The following is a 24,916-nucleotide window of genomic DNA, read 5'->3' as shown; positions in this document are numbered from 1 at the left end:
GGACTGCAGCTGGCGAGTCGGATAAGCAGGTGTTGAGTTTGAAAATGACCTTGCCTGTCAGCTGGTGGGGACCCAACAGACAAGGAAGCCACTGTATCACTGTGTTCCAGGCATCTCAGCCTCAGGAAGAAGGCACAGTGAGGCTTGGGGGAGGGATGTGGGACACACACACACACACACACACACACACACCCCACACGCATGCATGCATGGAAGTCACCAACAAAAGGAAACTTCGTCATGTTACCCAGGAAAGAAAACTGTCCCCAGAGATCAAAATATAAGACACAAGCATACCCAACAATAGGATGTGCTGTGAAATGTTTCCCCAAGCACAGAGGTACACAGAGATCAATGGAGACTGACCCTTGGAAAAAGTGGGAGGAGAGTCCACATTCTGCGTGGGGGCTGGCAAACTTCATTAAGAAAGTCCAGCCAGCCAGAGCCGTGTAAATGGCCCTCACTGTACCCACCCTGGAAGAGGTCCAGCAGCCAGGACATGCTGTGGGAAGAAAGGGTGTCCACTAACCCAGATCTCATTAAATGTGGGTTAACTGGCTCTGTTCCCTGCCAAGGGGGAGCTGAATGGAGCACTTTTCAGAATAGAAAACTGAGCCCGCCAAGCCAGTGCCTTTTATTTTCTCACATCCTTTCCATTGCTCAGCTGGCTGATTGACCTGGCTGCCTTGGAGCCAAGAGAAACAGATCTTCTCTGCCCTTGTCAGCCCTTGCATGCCACCACCCTCCTGGGAGACCCTGTCCTGACTCCCAACTCCTTCCACATAGGGTAGTCACCAAAGCCCAGGAATGAATCGCCGTGAATGCCATACATTGTCCCCATGGGACAAAAGGCTGAGCCTTGGATAATGACATTTCCCCAAAAGTTGACCCACCTCTCTTGCCACTGCCATAGGACACTGCCCACTGCTGGAGGGACATCAAGCTTCTTTTTTTTTTTTTAAGTTTTAAACTGTATTATTTTTTATGTGTGTGTGTGTGTGTGTCGATCTGAGGATAACTTTATGGAATTTATCCTCTCCTGGGGTTCCAGGGACTGAATTCCAGTCTCCAGGCTTATATGGCAAGTGTCTTCACCTGCCTGACTCTTCCCTTTCTGTAACAGATGATGTAGAGACAGGCAAAGCCTCAGTGATTAAAAAAGAGCACACACAGCAGTGGCAGAGATGAACATCAAGGTATATTCTCATCCAAGACACCAAAGAGAAACAGGTAAATGGGCTTCTGCTGATAAAGCCTGGCTTATTGCACACCGGCTAAGGCTGCAGGCTGCAGAGTCTCCATAGACATCCACTCCCATCATCCTCAGAGCTCCTCAGAAGTCAGGGCCTGTTATTAGCCCCATTTTACACTCAAGGAAAGTATAGTACAGACAGGTTAAGCAACATAGCCGAGGTAACACACCCGGTTAGTGGTACAACCAAGATCTGAATCAAGCAGTGTGGTTCCAGAGCCTGTGTTCTTAAAATGCCACATGATCATTAATCTTAAAACAAATGCAGTGCCACAGTGAAGCCCATTATTTTGTGCAACTAATATATGTTTATGAAAACTTTAACTTAGAATTATAAAGTTAAAGTTATGCTAAAATGCCCATGTTTGAGGGATGCTGTGATGCTATCAGCTCACTTTAATATCACATCTCAGCTTCCCCCCTCCAAAAAAAGGCTTAAGCTGCTGTCCTGGTTTGCTTTTCTGTTGTCGTGATAAAACACTAACACAAGCCAACCTGGGTTGGGGGGATTAATTTAGTTTACAGGTCGCAGTCCATTATTGAGGGAGGCCAATGCAAGAACACAAAGCTGGAGCCATGAAGAAATACTGCTTACTGGCCTGCTCAAGTTCAACTACATGTCTTAGATAGCTCAGGCCCATCCTGCTGAGGGATGGAACCACCCACAGTGGGTGGGTGGGGGCCTTCTACATCTATTTAGATCCACAGACCAATCAGATGGAGGTGATTTCTCAGTTGAAGTTTCCTCTTCCCTAGTGTGTCTAGTTGACTACCAAGGATAGCCATTATGCTCTTTTCATATCATTTCAAATACAACCCTGTGTCATGTCAGGATGACTTAGTCAGGGAGTAACTGAGTGTACAATAGTGGTTCCATAGATTACACAAGAACTCTATGATGTTCACTCAGGATCTAGTCCACCAATATGGCACTTCTAGGAATACATGCCATTACTAAGCAATAATGGCTGCCTACAGCTCACATCTGCCAGGCAGTATGCTGGGCATGTGAGTCACACCATCTCGTTTAAGCCTTACAACCACCCTCTGACGTCGGTACTAATAGCATCCTATTTACAGATGAAGACAAGGTTCACAAAGGTAATGTCCCTGTGTAAGATCATAAAACATCACAGGAAGAAGACTGCAAGACTGCCAGATTTTAGTGTGTGTATTTTCTACCACACATGCCATCTCTGAAGAGAACTTCAAGATTACCTAAGAAAAGAAAATGTAAAGTAGCATGAAATGAGGGCTTGGAAGAGCCAAGTCTAATAATTAAGTCAATGGGTTTCTCAAGGTGTCAGAGACCAGAGTGTGTAACTGCAGCCAGAGGCCAGCCACCTGCTTCAAGTCCGTGTCTACTGGTAGCCCCTGCTTTTCTTTCTGTCCCTCTCTTGCCTCGCTTGTAAAGAAGGATGGAGGAGGAGGGTCCTGTGCTTCAGTAGGGCCCTGAGAATGCTCAGCAGCAACTCCCCTCTTCCTTCCCAGGACAAAGCCCTAGACTCGGGTCTTCACATGGGGACGGGGGATTGGTTACCATCTGAGTCCAGGTGACAGTCACATGCCTGCTCAGCTTGGCTATTATAAACCCCACCAGTAGGATATTTAATATCTCATCAAAGATACCCTTGAGCTGGGCATAGTGGTGCCTTATATATATACCCAGCATTTGAGAGGCTAAGCAGGAAAACTCTGAGTTTCAGGGCAGCCTGGGCTACATAACATATTTTACCTAAAACTAAATAAAAAATAAAATAAAAACAACCCTTGGGGCTAGAGATGGCTCAGCAGTTAAGAGTACTTATTGCTCTTACAGAGAACTGGGGTTAGATCCTCAGCCCCCTCATGGTGACTCGGAGCCACCTGTAACTCCCAGGAACTCACTCAATGCATCCATACATATAAATCTTTAAAATGTAAATTTTGTTGCTGTTGTTTTAAATACACGTGATGTGCCCTTTCAGTTCATTTTGAAAAGGGAACAACTTAGAATCACCGAGACAAATTAAGATTGGGTTTGGGTAGGATTTTAGACATGAGGGTGAGGTTGGGGAAATCTTTCATTGAATCAAGCCTGCAGGTACCATGCTTACCTTTCACTGCCCTCACTGGCTTCCACAAATAACTCAGGGAAGCAAGGAAAGTCTGCAACCCCTGGCAGGGGCTTTCCACCCTGAATATGTCACTGAATTGCTGGGCTCTCAGCCTCCCCTTTCTGAGACACACACACTCATTTACAGGTCACAACTAAATTCTATTCTATCCAGGAATGGAAGGATACATTATTAGGAAACTGGTCAATATAATTCATCTCATTAACTGAATCCAAAGGAAAAATCAGTAACAAAAAGCAGATGTCTCCTCTGGTGCTTGTCATGACAGAACCCAGCACTGAGCACTAACTCTTCAGAAGACAGGACCAGAGGGAAGCTTCCTTAAGAGATACGAAGATCCAGCTGGAAAGAGCGAGCATCACAGTCCCTGCAGAGAACGCGCAGCCCAGGCCACGCTAGTGGACATCACCCAGGAAGGAGCTGCCAGCAGTTAGAAGAAAAACAAGTATCACCCACTGGAAATGAAGAGGAAGCAAAATTTCATTAAAGATTATAGAATTATATGTCTGGAAAAAATCCTTCCCCACAAAAATAATAATATTAAAAGCAGATCTGAAAAAAACCATTAGAACAAATAAGATAATTTGATAGTGCTAGTCAATACTAACAAAAGATGTTATTAATAGCTTTCTCACAGGAAGGCAGACAGGCAGGCAAACCATCCTGAATATGAGATACTGATCAACTAGCAAACTGATCATTCAAAAATATATTCCTAATTAGGTATGGTGGTCATATCTATAAGCCCACTTGAGAGACTGAGGCAAGATCCCTGTGAGTTTGAGGTCAGCCTGAGCTACGCAATGAGTTCCAGGCTAGCATAGGTTATAGAATAAGCCCCATCTCAAAGGAAATTAAAAATATAAATATAAGCTGGGTGTTGGTGGCACACACCTTCAGCACTCGGGAGGCAGAGGCAGGCAGATCTCTGTGAGTTTGAGACCAGACTGGTCTACAGAGTGAGTTCTAGGACAGCCAGGGTTACACAGAGAAACCCTGTCTTGAAAAAACACAAACAAAAACCTCACTCACTCAACTTATGGAACTGCTCAAGGGCAAGGCCTCTCTGGTTCCATCTTTAGCACTAAAATGGTCTTTGAAATTCACTTCTAACTCACTGCCATAATACAATAGAGCACCACAGTCCACCACAGGCCCCAGCAGAACAGTCCCTCCCTGCCCTTTAAACCAATCCATATGACAATCACAGAACAAAAACCCAAGTGACAAAGTACAATAGAACTATGACTGTCCCATTAAAAACAAAAACTGTTCCCCACATGAAAAAGAGAGAAGGCTATCGTTCCACGCAGGGTGCCTCTTATCCATACACTCTCAGGACATCCTAGACAAAACCAGAATTTGGCATTGCACACTGACAAGCCTTACCCTCATCATGCCCAGGCACTTCAGCAAGGCAGAGTTTAGCTGTCTGCACATTCCCTGACACAGCTCAGTGAGTACAATATCACAAGGTTGAAAAGCCAGTTTACCTCCACAGCAACCTACCCCACTTCTGCCCAGCAGGAATTTTCTATCAGATTCCCCAGGAGGTTGATTCGCACGATGCACACAATCTCCAACCAGAGTGGGCAGGTATGTGGACAAATACCACTGCCTGCCCCAGTTGGGCAGGGACTCACTCGTAAGTGTCACCATTGTCAAATGAATGTGGGCCAGCCCCAAGCCCCTCAGATACTCTTCTAATCGCTGCCCTTCATGAGTTGTGTTCTCAGTGTGAGAGTGGGCACGGCACCACTGAAGCCCTTTCTGGTTTGTGTGTTTAGTTGTTTCCCAGGCTCACGGGCAGGCATGCAGCACTTACTAAGGAGGTTTACCAAAAAAAAAAAAAAAAATGCATGACAAAGAAAGATGAATGGTGGTGGTGGTGGGGTGTGTGTGTGTGTGTGTGTGTGTGTGTGTCTAGTAAGCTCTCTGGGTCTCCCTGCCTCTTACCCACCTCCTCTTTCAGATGGCAGGCACCACGAAGGCAAAGTCCTTGGCTGCTGTGACACCGGGGGAACCTGGGAGTCCACGGCAGGGACGTGAATTACTATTCAATGAAATCCCTGAAGACGAAGCAGAGGCTAAGCACTTCGATAGTTCCTCCTGGGCTCAGAAGCTGGCAGACGAATGGTTTATGGGGGGTAACAGACTCAGGCCATGCACTCACTGTGTCAGTCTCTATGTCAGCCAAGTGTGGAGAAGACAGCAAAGTGCTTTTTACCACCCTGAGCCCACACATCTACTTGAGGGACCATGTGTCGCCATGATCTCCTTTCATGGACAGGAAGGGTGTACAGGTTAGTTTTTAAGTCACAACTTAAGAGACACCTGGGAAGAGGGACCCTCTGCTGAGGAATTACCTAGATCACACTAACCTCTGGCCACTTCTGTGAGATCATCCTGATTGGTCCCTGACAAGGAAGGCCCCAGCTCATGTTGGGAGGCTCCACTCCTGGGCACAGGAGAGCTGGCTGAGCATGAGTCAGTAGGCAGGGTTCCTCCCTGCTTCTGCTTCACTTCCCGCTTCAGCCGCTGCCCTGCCTCCCCTCAGTGATGGACTGTGATCTGAAGTGAGCTGACATAAACCCTCTCCTCCCCAAGTTGTCTTTGGTCATGGAGTTTATCACAGCAACAGAGGGCAAACTAGGTCACAGTTGGAGACAGGAAACTTCAGCAACTGAGCCAGAATCATCACCATCCCCACACACTCCTGGCCGTTCCCTTTGCCCCTAGGCCACCCAGTGAAAGGGTAACTGCCTGGAACTAAGATTATAACTATAAGCTCTCCTGATAGGATTAAACACACACCTCTGCATCTCGGTAGCTAAGGCCCATTCTGAAGAAGGCCCTGAGCCTGCCTGTGCAGAGAGGGAGGGAAAGAGATCCAAGAACAGGAGAGGCACGCATATGGAGTGCATCCATGCCTCAAGAAGGGTCAAAAGCACTAATTTCAATGTAAAACCTAAAATTACCATTCATTGCCCTTGGAGCAGGTACTTCATTTCCCTCTCCTGCACAACGGAAGCAGGTGACATGTTTCGCTGGTTTGCTATGAGGTCTGGAGCCAGGGAATATGCACAGCCTCTCTCACCACAGGCTCAGATGATCCTCTCTTTCCTATGTAGAGATCAGCCATTGGGAGGTGGGGGGAAGGAAAGGGGGAGTTTGTTTCAGGGATGATTGTACTCTGTCCAGATGGGCCTCTACATTGCCCTCAGTATCTTCAAATTCCTAGGCTCAACTGATCTTCCTGCCTGAGCCTTCTGAATGTTGGGCCACTAGGTTCCACAGCACAGTCTCTAAAACACTATTCTAAACCTGCCTTTAGCTGGGTGTTGGTGGTGCACGCCTTTAATTCCAGCAGTCAAGAGGCAGAGGCAGTCGGATCTCAGTGAGTTCAAGGTCAGCCTGGTCTACATAGTGAGTTCCAGGACAGGCTCCAAAGCAATACAGAGAAACCCTGTCTTGAAAAACAAACAAACAAACAAATCAAAACCCTGCCTTTGGCCAGGACAAGGATAAATAGGCTTTGGTTTGGTGGGGGAAAAATACAAGGAAAACTGAACCTGAGGTTCAGAGCCCTAGGACAGGGTCTGAACAGCCCAGCCTTTCTTGGTTCCTCACCTGTAAAATACACACTGCCTCATGCCCTGACCACATATTAGAAGAGCTGGGGAGATCCTGAGTATCAGAAGTGATCTATCCAACAGCTGACAGGGGATGAGCCTCTGCCATGCAACCTGAGCTTTTAAGAGGCTCTGACAAAGCCTCCATGAAGGGCCTACTTAACTGAACTTAAGTCAGCACTGACCAAACACATTTAGTGAAAGATTCTATTTTTTCCCTCCTAACACTCCTATTACTATAGGAGAGAACTTGTTTTCTAAGGAGCTGCTTGGAAATGCTTATAAAAGTAAGATGGAGAGGTGGGGAAGGGAGGGGGAAAGGGAGAGGTGAGAAGTAGAGAGAGATAGAGAGGTAGAGAGGAGGAGAGCAGAGGTGGAGAGGGGAGGTGACTCATTGAAAGTCATGAAACTGGGGTTATAAACTCTTAGGTGTACTTTCCAGCTGGTGAAAGTCACCAGAGCTGGGGGAAGGTGAACAGGTCCCACACAGCCCTTTAAGTAGTAAGCAAAGAGCTAATAAAAATCAATGAATAAAACAGCTCCGGGCTAGTGATGAGATGGAAGCTGATAAATGGAGTGAATGGCCAAAAACAAGCAGTAAGAACAGTTACAGCATTCTAGTCTCCACCTAGGAAAATCCCAATGTGGGTCCTCCCACATATCACTGCTTCCAGCCAATGCAGCCCACCAAAGCTGTCCCTAAGCCAGGGGTATCAGAAGTAATCTGCCCAGTAGCTAATACAGGGGAGTATCCTGGACTAGACATCACAGAGGTCCTCCCTTCCAGGAGAGGTATGCCTAACTGAGCCATCACTCAAAGTACCGTGGGCTCTGCAGATTCAACTTGAGGCAGAGCACCACAGTTTATGTACTTGCTTGGTTTTTGAGACAAGGTCTTTATAGGTAAGGTAGCCTAGGTTGACCTAGAACTCTCAAATCTCTTCCCTCAGGCTCCTGAGAGTCTGGGGGCTAGAGTGATGGCTCAGTGGTTAATAGCACTAGCTGTTCTTGCAAAGGACCCAGGTTCAGTTCCAGCACCCACATGGCAGCTCACGGTACATGATGTCCATATATACATTCAGGTAAAACATTCACACACATACATTAAAATACATATTTTTAAATTTTTACTTGTATTGAACATGTACAGACTTTTATGTTTTGTAGTACTGGGATTGATCCTAGGTTCTCACATACACTACCCGAGTGCTCTATTTATAACCCCAGCCCTCTTTTTACTTTTTATTTTAAGTCAAATCCTCAGTACATTGGCTAAGCTGGCCTTAAATTCCCAATGTAGCCCAGAGAGGCCTTAAACTTTTAATCTGTGTGCAAGAAATGATTTAATAAACACAGGAGGTTATCTCCATTCTTTGCAGACAGCCTGCCACTTAATGTTGTGAAAAACATTAAAAAGCCAGAGGCAAAATGTACATGAAGAGAAACAGGTTAAGTTCAAGGGGGAGGGGGGACAGCCAGAACCAAGCCTAAGCTAAGGCCGAGTATTCATAATAATAAGTCTCTGTGACATGATTTGGGAGCTGGTTGGTGTCCCCCCCCCAAAAAAAGGCTGGTACAACTTAATGTAAGAGAGTTGAGCATCTTTAAAGTTGATTGATATTCATGGATTCTGGGACCAATTTCCCATGGAAACCAATATAATAGTAATATAATAGTCAAGCCTTAAGAGACTTTTATTTTGAAGAAGCACATATATATACAACCTTTGAGTAGAAACTATGCAAGGAAAGAAATATCCTTCCTTGGGCATTTTCCTTTACTGCTGAGGCTTACTGGGTAATGGGGTGCAAATGATGGATGAGTTAGTAAATGAATGAACAAATGAACATGGTCTTTCCAGCTGAGCTCCCCAGCATGACTGAAGTCTTCACTATAAGTCCATTTCACAGGAAGGACTGACTGATAGAAAGGACAAGCATCGCTCTTGGGTTGTGGAGAGCATCAGAAGAGTGGAGACTGCATCTTCTAGAGCAGGAAGACCTCGGGCAGTTACTTACTCTTATCTGTGTAAGTCTTTCCCTAGAAAACACCTATTTATCACTTTTTTAAAAAATGGACAAGGATAGTTTCCCCTCAGAATTCTCTCTGCACCTGAGGGAACGTGGAATTCTGCATGCCTGACACCTTCCTTGCTGCAAAGTTGAGGAAACTGGGGCACAAAGAAATGCAGTTATCTCGTCATTGTCGCTGTGTGCAGCAGGAAACTTGACTCCCTGGGGTTACCACATAGAAATATGGTGTTCTTAGGCCCCTGGTGGACCAGTGGTCATCTACAAGTAGAAGTAACCAGAAATGATGGCTCAGCCATAAATACTGTGGGAATAGGTGTTCTTGGCTAAAAGATGAAATGTCCAGAGATTTCAGAAGCACCGCCGCACTACCTACGCAGAGGACTTCATGGTTGGTAAGGCCCTGTCCTCATGAAGTGAAGCAGGTTCCAAGCCAAACTGTGGTCCTGCATTGTGCTGGCTAATTTCATGTCAACTTTATGCAAGCTAGAGTCATCTGAGGAGTTAATTGAGAAAATGTCCCCAGGAGCCTATAAGGCATTTTCTTAATTAGTGATCGATGTAAGAGGGCTCTGCCCACTGTGGGTGGGGCCACCCCTAGGCTGGTGGTCCTGGGTTCTATGAGAAAGCGGGCTGAGCAAGCCAGGGGAAGCAAACCAGTAAGCAGGCAAACCAGTAAGCAGCGACCCTCCGTGGCCTCTGCATCAGCTCCTGCCTCCAGGTTCCTGCTTTGCTGAATGCAGTTGCTGTCCTGACATCCTTTGATGATGAATAGCGCTGTGGAAGTATAAACCAAGCTTCTCCCCAAGTTTCTTTGATCATGGTGTTTCATCACAGCAACAGTAACCCTAACTAAGAAAAGGGATATATACAATTGTGCTCTCCACTGACCCCCCCAAAAGGAAGCTTTCCACTGAACCATGCTCATCAAGTATGCAACTGTTGCTCACCCCCACTCAATTCTCCGTTCTCTGAGAATGCCTATCGCACCCACCTTGTGTTTCTAGTACACTTAGTAATGTACAATAAATGCCACAGAATGACTCAACAATTCATCAACCAAAGACTAGTTCCCTCAAGGGATTGCCAGATAATAAGCTCTAGTTGTGAAACCAGAGGGATCAGGCTTCTGTGATCAGCCAATCCCACAAGAGGTAGCTATGATGCTGTGGGAAAGAGCCACAGTCAGTCAGACCCCAGGGGCCTGAGAGCAACAAATACCCCTGTGGCCTGAACTTGGACAATATCTCCTCACTCTTAGACTATGTGCTTAAACTGTAGTAAGGAATGAAATACAATAAATCTGAGACCTCTTCCCATGCTCTATAATTTTTCTAAGATTTTTTTTAATTATGGGGGTTCATGTGTGAGTACATATGTCTGTAAAAGCCAAAGAAGATGTCAGATCTTTTAGAACTAGAGTGACAGGTAGATGTGAGCCAATATGGGTGCTACAAACTGGACTTGGGTCTTCTGCAAGAACAGTGCCTGTTTATAACCACTGAGCTATCTATCTAGTCTCCCAAATTTTTATGTCTTTGAAATATGTAAGAAAGGGGAGTTTAAGGGGACATTTGAAATCGCACTCTGCCCGCGTGTCTTTCATTTATATATTCATCTATTTGTTTCTGTGGTACTGGGGTGGAGCTAGGCCTTCACACACGATAGGCAATGCTGTACTACAGAGAAACATACTTGGCCCTGGCTAGAACCTCTTGATCTTTGAATGGGCTCTAAAATGATAGTTCAGGACAGAGTGTTAAGTTAGGTTTATTGAGGATAAGCCAAACACTTCTTCCCACTACATCCCAGTAGACCCATTTCTCCTAATACAATATATTCACTTCCCACGACAAGGATGCTCAGGTTAGGAAATCCTTCCATAGGAGTAGTTGGGTGAGTATGAGTGAAGCCTTTGATCACAAAAGTACCCAGAGCAGAGCTGCCGGTGGTATGCAGAGGCCCTGAGCCAAAACTGCTGGAGGGGGACATTCCCACCCCCATTTTCAACCCCTATTCACTCAGAGAATAGTCACAGAGGCAGAGCAACAGCTGCGAGAGTCTGAGGCAACTGCAAACAAGGTACGCTGACTCCAAAGCCACGGAAGCCCTCACCACTGAGCCACTGGCTCATTTACTATCTGACAAGAGCACTCGGTTAGAGGGTGAGTTTCCACAAGGAGACCAAATCATGATTTTCCTTTTTGCTCCTTGGGCTGCTTTTAAATGAAGTCTCATCTGTCACCTATGACCACAGAATAGGGAGAACAGCTCTACTCCTTCCTTCCAGAGCCTCTGTGAGAACTCAAGCACAGAAGTCCGATCAACTAATGCACAGCAAACATCCAGCCTGTCGCCAGTAATACAGAGGGGCGGGTGGTAGATAAACCCACCTCAAGTCAGAAATCTAACCCTAGGCTTCAAAATCCTTCAGAGTCAAAGAGGGCTGAGCTTCTGCACTGGAGCAGTAATGGAATCCTGGGACAGCAGCCTGGATGCTTTCCAGAAGGCAAAGTAAAGCTGCACCTGAACTTGGGAAGAGGGGGCCAGGTCTGCTCAGGGATGCGGGATAGAGGCCTGGGTCTCAGGAGAGGTTGCTAGCTCCCTGTGAGGGCAGAAGCTTGCAGGTATATGTGGGATGAAACCAGGCAACAGTCTCAAGATGAACCTCCCCAGAGGAAGGAGGAGAAAAAATGACAACCCCAGAGCAGTACATAGAGGTATGCTTCTCACCCTGCAGACTGCAAAAATTAAGGGACAGATCTGAGGTTTGCAGGGGGTGGGCAAACAGGAACCCTGGTACCCAGTTGACAAGCAGAACTGTGCTCCAAGTGAGCTGGTCATGTCTGTTAGACCCTTAAGTGTGTATGCAGGGTGACCCAGCAGCTCTTCTCCTTGGTAGCCATGAAGAACCATTAGCTTGTGTGCCCAAGGGAAGATACGCCGGTACACACCACAAAACCCAAAGCCAGTCTAACCACCATGAGCTGGCTCAGCAATCAGTGAGATGGAAGCTCCTCGTACTTGCTGTGGTGTGAAAACCACAGAGATCCACACAGGCTGCCTCAAAAACATCACAGGATACATCACTAAATTCTTTAAAAGATTATAAAACAGCCAGCCAGAATAACATGCATTTTAAAAAGCAGAAATGGCTGGGTGGTGTTGGTGCATGCCTTTACTCCCAGCACTCAGGAGGCAGAGGCAAGTGGATCTCTGTGAGTTCGAGGCCAGCCTGGTCTACAAAGCTACACAGAGAAACCCTGTATCAGAAAACAAACAAACAAACAAACAAATTAATTAAAAAGCAGAAATGGGGGGGGGGCTGAGGAGGTGGATCCATGGGTTAAACAGTTTGCTGCCAAAATGTGAGGATGCCAGTTTGGATCCCCAGAACCCACATACATGCCAAGTAGGCATGGTGGTCCACCTATAATCTCTACACATGGGAGGCTGAGACAGGATTTCCTGGAGCAAGCTGGCTAGAAAGACTTGGTGAACCTACAAGGTCTAGGTTTAAATGAGAGACCCTGCCCTTAGTAAATAAGGCAAAGAGAGATCAAAGAAGACATCTGACTTTAGCCTCTAGCTACTACATGCATGAGTACATACACACACACACACACACACACACACACACACACACACACACCACCACCACCACCACCAACAACAACAACAACAACAACAAAGGAGAAAAAACGAAAGAATAACCTTCCTTCTATATAGCTCAAAAGCCAGAGAAAGTTCTGTAGGAAATAGACATATTGTGTAAAGCATAAACACAGTTTAAAAATTTTAATTGCTAAAATTAAATTAAAAAGTTGTTCTTAAGAAAAGATTAAATAAGACAGGGAGGAAAAAATGGCACAAAAGAGTTCAGGGTCCATCCCTGCTCGCTCTTGAAAAACCAATCATTCATAAGCACCTGTTCTGGTCTGTTTTGGGGATGAATAGCCACAGTTTTGAACTGAGACACTTAATTTTACACTACATCGTTTCTATTGATCCCAATTCTTCTGGGGTTTAGAAAAATTTCTTCGTATTTAACAATGGTTTCTCTCTGGTGAAACAAACTGTACATGTAAAAAGAGATGTGTGTTTGGTGGGCAGAGGATCAAACCCAGAGCCTGATGCACGCTGGGAAAACACTCTACCACCAAGCTCCTCATCTAGCCCCATATAACCTCTGGACTCTCCAGGGAATCTACCAGCACAAACAGGCATGAAGGAATTTGATGCACTGAATCATTGCATGACATTTTTTCCTTAATTGTTACCTTTCCTTGTTTTCTTCCATTCCTCTATAAATGCACTGATTCATTACTGTGAATCTGTAGACTCAGAGTTCCAGGCCCAGATTTTATTTCCTAAAAGACAAAATGACGAAGGGAATGGATTAGAATGAAGCACAATAACATACATATAAAATGCTACAATGAAGACGGGCGGGGATGGCGCACACCTTTAATCCTGGCACTCAGGAGGCAAAGGCAGGCAGATCTCTGTGAATTCGAAACCAGCCTGGTCTACAAGAGCTAGTTCCAGGACAGGTTCCAAAGCCACAGAGAAATCCTGTCTCAAAAAGCAAAACATTAGTGTGTGTGTGTGTGTGTGTGTGTGTGTGTGTGTGTGTGTGTGTGCATGTGTGTGTACATTCACATATATGTATATATACATAGTAACTTTAATGAATTAAATAAGTAAAGTGGCCATACAAATAAACACACCAAGAGGGCCATATTAGAATATGCCAAAGGCTACCCAGCATCCCCCAAATCATCCTTTCTTCCACAATACCAGGTTCAGCATCCATAAGTCAAAATATCCAAAAATGCTTCAAAATCTGAAACTTTCTAAGCCCCAACAATTCCACAATTAAATAATTCTAGACCACAAAACATTATCTTATTAACAAAATTAGTTTAAAATATTGCATAAAGCTAATTTGGGGCTATGTTCATAAGGTATATATGAAAGATAAATCCTATGTTTAGACTTGAGTCCCTCTCCAAGATATCTCATTATAGATATGCAGATCTTCCACAACCTGGGAGGGGGGGAAGCTGAAGCATCCTGGTTTCTGATGAGGAATAATATATCTGAGTTCTCAGTCACTAATTTCCAGGATTCCCCATTGTATATTCTATGAGACTCTTGGGCAGGGCCCCTGGTACAGGATGAGAAACATATATGACATCTAAAGCTATCAGAAAATGACTCCTTAGAATAGTAAAGGCTTCCTAATTGCATATGATGCCACATGGAAGATCCAAGTTGAAGTTCTCAGGAATAGCCAAGGCTTAGGAGCAGAAGAAGGAAGAGCCAAGGGAGAGCTAAAGAAAATATCCAAGGTGCCCCAAAGGGTCCCTCCTCTTCCTCACTGTAGGAGCATCTGCCCCATTGGGAGCATGAGCCACACTCCTAAGTTCCAAGTTCAGCTGTGGCTAAGGCATTCCTCACCAAAAAGGCTGTGGTTAACATCACAGGATAGATTATCTTCATAGGCATGCCTCCAAACCCCAACCCAACACTTCATTTGGTGTTACACAAAACAAACAAACAAACAAACAAAAAAACCAGACAGTTACCACTCTAGGAAATCATTCTTAGGTAGAACATATTGACCTCTAAGACAGAGATCGAGGATGGTTCTAGGCACCATGGTTGGTTAAATGGCTGCTATGTGTATGCCAAGCATTGCTGCTCCAACCACCTTGACCACTGGTCCTCAAAGACCTGCTTGGCAGTGTCTCTGGCCTATCGTCCCCCATCTGCTCCATGTGGGTCTGGCCTTCTCCCAGGCTAAAGCACTATCCAGTTAATTCTGATCTAGGTGAGAAGGACCAGATTCCTAGAACGCCTGCCCCCATCCAGAGAAATGGGACCAGGCCAGTGCTGGGGAGATTCTCCAGCCCCTGCTTCCAACACTGCTCTTTCATTTAACTTGCAGAGATCAGACTAGGAGATATTTTTAGCACCTGGGTCCCTGTCTAGGGCCACTGATCTGGCTTTCATCAGAGCTGACTTCATCAGCTGCTGCTTGTGCATTCTGGGGTGTGGGGCAGGAATAAGGAGTCATTGGATCCTAGAAAAGGAGAAGGGGGCAAGAAGTGCCAGCGGGCAGCACAGTTGTAAAGCAGGAGGGAAGGAAGTATTATCAGCGCATGTGGGGTTACTCTATGGCTAGAGGTGTCTCAGCCCACCTCCCTCCAGCCTGGAGGCCAAGATTGCTCTTCTGCATGCAACATAGTTAGTCACTGGAGCATAGGACTTTCCCCAGAGAGGGGACAACAGTACTCTCCTCACAATTCCCGCCCTCAAGGACCTGTGAGAGGGCACCTGGGAGAAGTGGCTAGCTTGACCCAGGATTGTACAGTGTTCTGTTGCTTTGAGGGTCTCATGTAACCAACTTACTGTGTAGCTGGTAGAACCATGGACTTCTGAACCTCTGGTCCTTAATTCTCAGATGTTCATATTACAAAAATACACCAGCAAGCCATCTAGAAGCAACTGTGCCTCAGCTTGTACCTGAGGGTAGTGCAGCAGTGTGTCCCCGCACTGAGGGGGTCAAGGGCCAGGTTCTGGCATGGAAGATGTCAAGGAAGTAGGGAGGTACTGCTACTGCTCACCCCAGGAATCCAGAAATGAGGAGCTGGCAATGTTGCTCAGTGGTAGAGGGTCTACTTAGCACCCATAAGATGAGCACCCCTGTCCCCTACCCCCCAAAAGTTAAGAAACTGGTCACAAGGAAGACCTAGAAATGGTCACCCAGACTACAGATCATAGATTACAAATAACGAGCAGGCACATGACCTTAGGAGTCTGCAATCCTCACCACTGTATTACAGGTATTGTATAGCTTGATCATGAATGAATGAATGAATGAATGGACAGACTCCAGGATTACCAATTCCTGTAAAACTTACCCCACTTCACTTCATGCCCTTGTTGGTAATGAAGGCAGCCTCCACTGCCTGTCTTTGCCTGTTTAAGGCAGTAATCTTGAGTCTCATGGCACCCATATGCAGCCCCAGGGGAGCCAGGACCACAGACAGAGGGTATATGCAGAGCTCCAGGAGGTTGAGACCTGCTCTTGGGCACAGCACTCAGGTGACCTCACTTCTCATACTGACCAGCTGACTAGCTAACACAGGCCAAGACTTTTCCCCACCACTCACTCGCCTTGGTCAATCAGATCCGTCCAAAGGTGAGATCAGTACTGTTTCAACTCTTCAGATGGAAAGTTCTCAGTTCATCACCAATCATCCAGCCCAGATACTTCCCTGGAAGAGCTCTCATTCTCCAGTTAGAGACTAGCATGACCACACCTTCATTCCTCCCCTCAGCTGGCTGCAATCATAACTCACTGGCCATTTTCTGAGCACTGACCTCCTATGCATATGGTACCAATGTGTCCACTGGCCAGCCATGGGGTCCTGCTGTTTTGTCATTTACAATGTCTACTCCCAGAGGGCACAGAGTGCTGGTGAGAAATGCAAAGTAACTCATATTGTTATTCTTGGAGCATCTCAGGAGACTGTGGCAACTTCTAGTCCCTGTATACACACGGTACAAGATATGTTCTAGAACGTTCTCAGTAGCACTAATTTTCCATTGCTGTTGCTATACAACCTCAAAACAAATGTATCTCTTGACATGGGTCAACAGGACAGTCCTCCTTCTAGGAACATAAGAGGAAATGTGTTTCTCTCCAATTTCCTGGCTCCCAGAGGCTGTTCTGTGTCCTTGGCTAAGTCTCTTTCTCCATCTACAGAGCCAACAATGAGGCATCTCCAGATTTCACTATTCCCTCAGCTCTAAGGGTCACATCTCAATCTTGAACACTTCCTTCCTACAACTTCCCTCTGTCACTGGACCAATATTTGTCCCTCTAGAATAACTCAGGACGATTTGCCCCATGGGAAGACCCTTCTAACAAGGTCACACAGTGTCAAGTATTACAGTTGAGTGGGACCCGTGTCCTGCTAGGTCAAAGGCATCTCTTAGAGCAATGTTTCTCAACCTTCCTACTGCTGCTACATTTTAATGCAGTTCCTCGTATTGTGGTGACCCCCAACCACAGAATTATTTTTGTTGCTATTTCATAACTGTTAATTTGCTACTGTTATGAATCATAATGTAAATATCTGATATGCAAATGGTCTTAGGTGACCCCAAAGGGGTCATGACCCATAGGTGAGAACTGTTTTATCAAGAAGCAAATTAACCATGTGCAACAATATGAGACAACTCCTGCACAAGCCTGTTTTCAGAAAGTCAGAGATGGTGTCAACTATTCCAACCTCTTGGTCATCATGTCAGTGGTCGGAGGAGTAGACAATGTCTGGAAAGGGGCACAGGTTGGCCCTGGGAACTTCTGGAAAACATATGTTTCTCTCTCTCTCTCTCTCTCTCTCTCTCTCTCTCTCTCTCTCTCTCTCTCTGTATATTTTGCTTTTTTTGGTTTGTTCAGACAAGGTCTCTGTAGCCCACACTGGATGTAAACTCATTATGTAACCCAGACTGAACTTGAACTCACAGCAATCCTCCTGCCCCACACTCCCAAGTTCTTAGTTACAATGGCATAGACTTGGAACCTAGCCATTTTAAAGGCTGAAGCAGCAGGACCTTGAGTTCTGGCCTGTAGTTAGCAAGACCTTGTCTCCAAAGGGGAGGAAAGGGAAGGGGAAGGAAAAAAACCTCAATGCTATCTGTTTGTAGAGCACACTTGGTTTCATAAATACAGTTATAAATCAAGACTCTTCCTCAAGTGTGATCTCTTCATTTTGACGTCTCAGAAAGGGACCACACCCTCCAGAGAGACTTGCAAAGCTCCTGGGTCCTCTGCTAGGCACTTTATAAAAACTTATCAGCAACCAACAGTAAGGGTTTGTCCTCCAGGCTTTTATTGAAGAGTAGAATGAGAACTGGATACATTTTTCCCTGTTGTCTACCCACCTCAGGCCTAGACCCAAAGTTAGAGATAAAGGGCAATTGAACAATTTGAGCTGGACCACAAGGTCCTAATCCATCTGCCCCAGATGACCTCACCTCCCCAACAGCCAAGAAGGATGACCCAGGGTCCTTGTCTAAAAGCAAGGTCATATCCCTCCAGGACAGCCATGGTTACTATACTGAAGCAGAGATAACACATTATACCCATGGCTGTCTGTCACAGAGCGCACAGTGGCCAGCAATGCTAGGTATTCTTGTCCATCAAGACCTGCTTACAGCTAGTTACTAAATACCACCCTGGGCCACAGGGACCCAGCAGAGTAACTGTGGCAGGATGGTATTCTATCCAAGTATCCATTGGCCATCTTTGGATCTCCCACAATGGTCTGAAGCATCTCCATGAATACACACAAAAAAATGCTGACTGCTGAGGATGTGAGGAGAAACCCACCAATAACCTCAGCCATCAGCAGGGAACTGAGTGGATAAGGACAGCCCAGTATAGAGCATAATGCAACTGCTAAAAGAAAAGAACAAATCTAGATGTATCTTTGTGGGATGCAGGGATCGATGTAACACAGAGGAACACCTTAAGCAAAGCCTGATGCTTTGGTGCACTGGAACCAACACATGCCAGCCTCAAGGTACAGACAGATATTGTGTGTCTCCTTTCAGCCATACTCAGGCCAGGCTGGTACCTTGAAACTGGCCGTGGTGGGAATTTAAGCCAAAGAAACCAGACTACTCTGTAAATCATGGCTCCCTTTTCTTTCATTTGTCCCCAGGGGTTGGCTATCCCAAACATGCACTGTGTGTATGCCAATATCATGTTTAAGATTTAGAAGAAACAAACTCCTGGGACTGGGGACATAGCTCAATGGTAGAGTGCTGCCATGCCATGTGTGCAATGCCCAAAACTGAATGCTGTTGGGGGAGACAGACAATGCCAAAGCTTTTTCATTTTTTAAAAAGGTTTTACATGTGTATATACATGGTATGCATGCATGTTTTTGTGTGTATTTGTGTGTACATGCATGCATACATGTGTGTATACATGTGTGGTGTCCAAAGGTTGATGTTGGGTGTCTCCCTTGATTGTTCCCACATTATATATCAAGACAAGATCTCAGCCAGGCAGTGGCAGCACACGCCTTTAATCCCAGCACACTCAAGGCAGAAGCAGGTGGATCTCTGTGAGTTTGAGATCAGCCTGGTCTACAGAGTGAGTTCTAGGACAGTCAGGGCTACATAGAGAAACCCTGTCTCAAAATGCAAACAAACAAAAATTTTAAAAAACAGGGTCTCCCACTTGAACCCAGAGCTCTCTGATTCCAATAGTCTAGCCAGTTTGCTCCAGGAATCCCTGTCTCTGTTTCCCTCGTGTTGGGACAATAGGCAGGCTGCCACACCCACCCAGAATTTGCACAGGTGCCAAGGATCCAAACTGTGTTCCCACACTTGTGAAGAAAGCACTGTCATCTCCCCAGCCCCCACTTTGTTTGTTTGTTTGTTTGTTTTCTAAGACTCTGTGTAACAGTTCTGGCTGTCCTCAAACTTGCCCTGTAGACCAAGCTGGACTGGAACTCAGACATCTTCCTGCCTGTCTCCTGAATGCTGGGATTAAAGGTGTGTGCCACCCTGTCTGGCTACCTGGAAATATTTTTAATAGCTGCCTCCGAGATGGAACACAGGACACAGAATTGGCTGGAAGGCCTCAGTATCATTAGTGATTGTTAGGATCTTTTAAATTATCTTTCAAGGCTTTTGTTTTGTTTTTGTTTTTTAAAAGCATTGACCAGTTTGGTGTGGTGGTACACAACAGCAACTGGCAAGTAGAAGCAAGAGGGTTACAAAATCAAAGCCAACCTGAGCTATACAGTGAGACCTGGCCTAAAACAAAACAAAAGACAAACAAACAGAAAACCAAAACCAAACAAACAAAAAGACCAAGGATACAGCTCTCTCTTTTATGTGCAAGGGCCTGAGTCCCATCCCCAGCCCCAGAAGAAGAGGCACTGTGATGGGTCTACCACTACAAGGTGAAGAAGTCCTCTGTCACAGATGGCTTCTCAGAGAGATCCTGTGTATGTGCAAGTCTGACGGGTACATAAGAGCCTGAATACATAAGGTCCTGGAAGGTGAACAAGCTGGGGCCGCTCTGGGACAGAGGATAAACTCACTCACAGCCCCCATGGGCATCCCCAGAGTACCTTCCTCATACTCCTGCCATGCCCTTACCCTAACCTCACCAGTGTGAACCTGTGTCTCCTCACCTGAACTAGGCTTTCGTGTCACCCCAATTAAGCACACTTTGATGAGTGCGAAGCTTGGAAACAGATGGGAAACATCCAAGAACTGTGGGCTATCCCTTCAAACGGTGGGTGCCACACACCTGCTACAGCTGGGAAAACAAAGCAGCCCTGGTGGAAATTCGATCACCCCAAAATCAGAGGAAAAGAAAACAAAGAGGTAAAATATACAGGACCCCTAGGCCCATAGGTTGCCACCCCCACCCAGAGAGAAGAGAGCTGCAGATGCACACGAGGCCTGGGGCACTTACTTCTACAGTGTCAAGATGCTGCATTGCTAAAACAAGTCCAGGGCTATTGTCACACATGCTCTAGCAAGTGTTTCCACCCAGCTCTGCCAGGCAGACCGGGCTCTCCCTGGAGTTTAGTTATGCAAAGAGGCCCAGGGGCAGGTCCAGCTTTCTCTGGGTGTATGGAGGCTGGCTCTGTGGGCTTAGCTCCCATTATGTGCTTGTTTATGGAGGCTTGGGGTGGAGATCTGGCCAGTCCTCAAGTGGAAAGAACCAATCCCAGATCCCAGGGTAGGAGGGCTTGGAGAGGAACCTGCAGTGATCTACCCTGCTGGCCTCCTGGCTGTCCTTAGATGTCAGTTTTACCCAGGGCATCTCATCTCCCACATAGTTTACTTGAGAAAATTCCTGTTCTATAAAAGAATCCTATGACTGCTGGAATAGCTCAGCTGGTAAAGGCACTTGCTATCAAACCAGATGAACTTGAGTTTAATCCCTGGGGCCCACATGGTGAAAGGGCAGCCAACTTCCACATGCTGGTTTCCCATCTCCACATGCATGCCATGGCATACAAGCATGTGCAGCACACACGAGCACACACACTAAATAAGTAACGTGATTTTAAAGATTAGGTGTTTCCAGGGCTAGAACTGCTGGTCAATCATAGAGCTATTTGTCCTTGGCATGTGCATGGTTCTCTTGCTTTAATTCTGAGCACTCTGAATAAAGAAAATGAAAAAACAGCATGATGGCAAACCGCTGTAATTCTAGCTGTTCCAGGAGGCTGAGACAGGAGGGATGTATGGAACAAGAAATTCAAGACCAGTCTGGGCAATATAGTAAAACCCCTCAACTCTAAAATAAGCAAGCAAGTAAATAGTTTTAATGTAACAAATAATTTAGAAAAGCCTTGTATTATATAAAGCCATTGCTGCCTGCCTGGTTCTCCCAAGGTCCCTCATGCACTCACTGTCCTTAATGGACATTAAATACATTCATCTTGATGGACAGAAAATATGCTGTTGGTTTATAACCTCATGGGAGACCCAAAGGTGGCAGAAGTGAGAAGAAACTCAAGTAAGTCAAAGCAGGTCTAGGGTTTCCATCCCAGACTGACTGTTGTGAGGTAGGCACTCCTATAACAAGACCACTTGAGGGAAGGGACACAGGCTGTCCACACCACCAGCAACGGTGCTGGGTTTTCTCCTGAGACAGGTACCTGCTGAGGTGTCTGATGCTCCATTCTACTTGAACTCTCTCAGAAGTGTACATGGCAGGGACTTATCTCCTCACAGATGAGGAGCCAGTGACAGGAAAACTAATGCACCAAACAGAAATGGCAAGAATAAAGGAACCCCCAAATACCATGCAAAATGACCCCTAAATGGTCTCATGCTCATTTTTTCAAATTGAAGCCTTAAAACCGGATCCTCTGACAAGGCAGTTTCCTGACCTGATCCATTGCCCACTGGGGCATCATTTGAAATGAGCTTCATAGAGCTGACACATCCCACTCAACTCAGGAATCATAGCCCAGTTTGCCTCATCACCACTCATTACAAGCAAGAGCAAACACACATGGGCAGTATCCCTTGAACAAAAACCACTTCAAAATGCCCAAACAAGAGAGCTCTCTAGAAGCCTTGGGTTTGTTTTTGTTTTTGAGACAGGGTTTCTCTGTGTAGCCCTGGCTGTCATGGACCTCGTTCTATAGACCAGGCTGTCCTGGAACTCACTGAGATCCAATTGCCTCTGTCTCCTGAGTGCTGGGATTAAAGGCGTGAGCCACCACCACCCCGCTCAGAAACTCAACTATAAATACCATTCTGCGCATCTACTCCCACATAGCCACCTGGAAACAAACACAGACGTCAATGAATTCTAGGGAGTCCCAATTAAATAGCATGAACCACCAAGGATCACCCGAGACAGGCACCCCTTGGGTGAAGCCACACAAAAGGCCAGCGTGGTACACACTGTGACCCTTACCTTTCAGGGAAAGAAACAGACTCTGGCCCGTACAGAGTGACCAAGCTCTGGCAGCCGTAACTGGACAGCGCAGGTGGGATGACCAAATTTCCCAAATCTATCTCTCGGTACCATCCTTGTAGTCTGATCCTCAAGTGTCAGCTAAGAAAGATCGTGCTAAGGGGACGAGGAACCACATCCTTCAACACTGTCAGTCACATTCTGAAGTTAGCAGGGAAAATTCTATGGAGTCCCCCCCTGGGAATCCCCGTGGGGAGGTGCTGAGGCAGGTGGCTATACCTGTAGTACCAAATTACATCAGCCACCAGAATAAGAAAACAACAGAAACCAGGTGCAGGGGTAGGAGGAATCCAGAACCAGCCTGGCTATATATGTGTCACAGTGGTCACAGGAAGGGAAGAAAGAGCAGGGAAGGAAAGGCAGGGGAAGGACACTTGAGTTCTATGCTTTGCTAGAGTAGATGAGTTGTCCCCCAGTGGCATCCCTCCCAAAAGGACTTGCAAGGAGAAGGAGACTACAAGCCATAGCAAACTGGGGGACAGTAAAAAGGGAAAGCGAAGGAAAGCAATGTAGGTCTGTAATTTTCAGGCACATACAACAGGACTGCCCCATATTAGCTGGGGCACTGGGGATAGGGGTGTCCTGCTTAAGGAACCCCACTATCTACCCTTCCCAGAATATAACTCATAGTAGAATAATGGGATTAAATGGGTTGTCCCCCTGTCTCTTTCCTTCAAGCTTCTTTAGTTTATATAAATTACATAAATTAACTACCAGAGGACCATGAGTCCATGCAAGAGGACTCCAAGTCCATGCTACCAAAATCCCAGGATGACATGGTTTTATGATGCATAGTTACTAAAACATGTACACTATAAACACTTTCATAATCTAAACTATCGATGGAGGTCTTGGGCTCTAAAGTTAGACTTTTAAGACTCATCTGCCACTATGAGACCTTGGAAAGGACTTTTCTGGGTTCTCCAACTGCAAAAGAGCACTATAATCAAACTTGTGGGAGTTTTGTGGGGATTCAAGGGAACAGTGGGCCAAGAGCCCACCACAGTGCCTTACCTAGGGTTAGGGTCCCTTCCTCCTTACAGAACAAACATCAGAGGGCACATTGGCTCTCAGGCAGGCCATCACACAGCTTGATGGAGGTTCATAGATGAACAAGTTCCATATCTTATATGCCAGGAAGGAGACCTCTTGCTGGAGCAAGCAAGGCTAGGGTAGCTGGTTAGCTAACCCAGCAGCTTTCCAAGCTTTGGGGCTATGCACACAGGAGAGTGATAGATAAAAATACCTCATGAGGAAACATTACAGACCCACCCAGAAGGCAAGACTGTACAAGCATGGAGATCTCCAGCAGCCAGTCAGAGAGTAACCCTCCATGGACCTCTGAGCACTTCACCTTCCTGCAGGGTTGCTGGAGGTATACCAGGCCTCCAGCTCCTCCCAGAAGCCCTTCCTGCCTCTCTCTCCCTGCATTACAAGCCCTCCTGTCTCCCCCTGACTCTGGGTTCCCAGATCTGAATCAGCTTTGCAAGACACCCACCAGAACCCCAGATCCCCAAATATCCAATTCACAGAAGGAATAACAGGGAGAGAAGGGTACCATGGAGCTCTGCTAGCCAGGTCCAGAGTCAATACTGTGTGCTAATTGCCAGGCTTGCCCTGCTGTTAGGGGTCTCATCTAGGAGATGTTTCTCCCACCATGATGGGCTCTCCTCACCTGGCAGATATGCACAGATACACAACACCATGCCTTCCACAGAACCCACTGAAAACTTGCAGGACCCTCTCATCAAGTTATAGTCACTCCTTTGTGCCCAACAAAACACAAGCAATAGAAATAAACAGATGCTACTAGTCTGATACTTGAGCCCCACGCTGTGCTAAGACAGGAAGAGAAGAGGCAAGGGAAGAGCTGACCTTCCAAAAGACTGGCAGGGAGAAGGAGACCACAAGGGAAAGCAAACTCGGGGACAAGGACAACAAGCTGTTGGAGTGTCAGCTGTGATAAAGATACTTACCCTGGTGCTGTTACTGGTGATAGAAGAGAGTCAAGAGATTGGGATAGCCCAGGCCTTTTGATTCCTGACACCACCTAAAAGCCTCACCTGGTGACCTGGCACCAAGAAAACCGACCTCACCCAGCATGGTAGACATGCCAGGACTTGTGGCTTGAGGATAAGGGCCCTGCATTTCCATGACAGTCACAAGATGTCAGAGTCAGCGTTCAGAGCCTATACAACAGGATGCAGAGTCACCAAGGCTTCACAGCAGCTGGTATCTTTTCAATCAGACCTGTCTGGGCCTGGGAATCTGTACTACTTCTTGTCCTCCCTGGCATTCAGGCAACTTGCTGGGATTTTCTGTAGGAGCCCCAAGGACAC

General features: G+C 46.3%; 1 protein-coding gene across 1 annotated transcript in view; it reads right to left on the bottom strand.

Annotated features, from left to right (window-relative positions):
- The window catches only part of Arhgef3 (Rho guanine nucleotide exchange factor 3), a 277,071-nt gene that overhangs the window by 228,445 nt on the left and 23,710 nt on the right, over window positions 1–24,916 (bottom strand). Inside the window, exon 2 of the mRNA XM_051176745.1 lies at window positions 13,312–13,401. Within this exon, the coding sequence (XP_051032702.1) occupies window positions 13,312–13,355 (44 nt within the window). The 5' untranslated portion in view covers window positions 13,356–13,401. The remainder of the gene's footprint in view (window positions 1–13,311; window positions 13,402–24,916) is intronic.

The sequence above is a fragment of the Phodopus roborovskii genome, unplaced genomic scaffold, assembly GCF_943737965.1.
Source record: "Phodopus roborovskii unplaced genomic scaffold, PHOROB, whole genome shotgun sequence".
Classification (NCBI taxonomy): domain Eukaryota; kingdom Metazoa; phylum Chordata; class Mammalia; order Rodentia; family Cricetidae; genus Phodopus; species Phodopus roborovskii.
The sequence above is the reverse complement of the archived record's forward strand: the minus strand, read 5'-3'. Positions and strand labels throughout refer to the sequence as shown.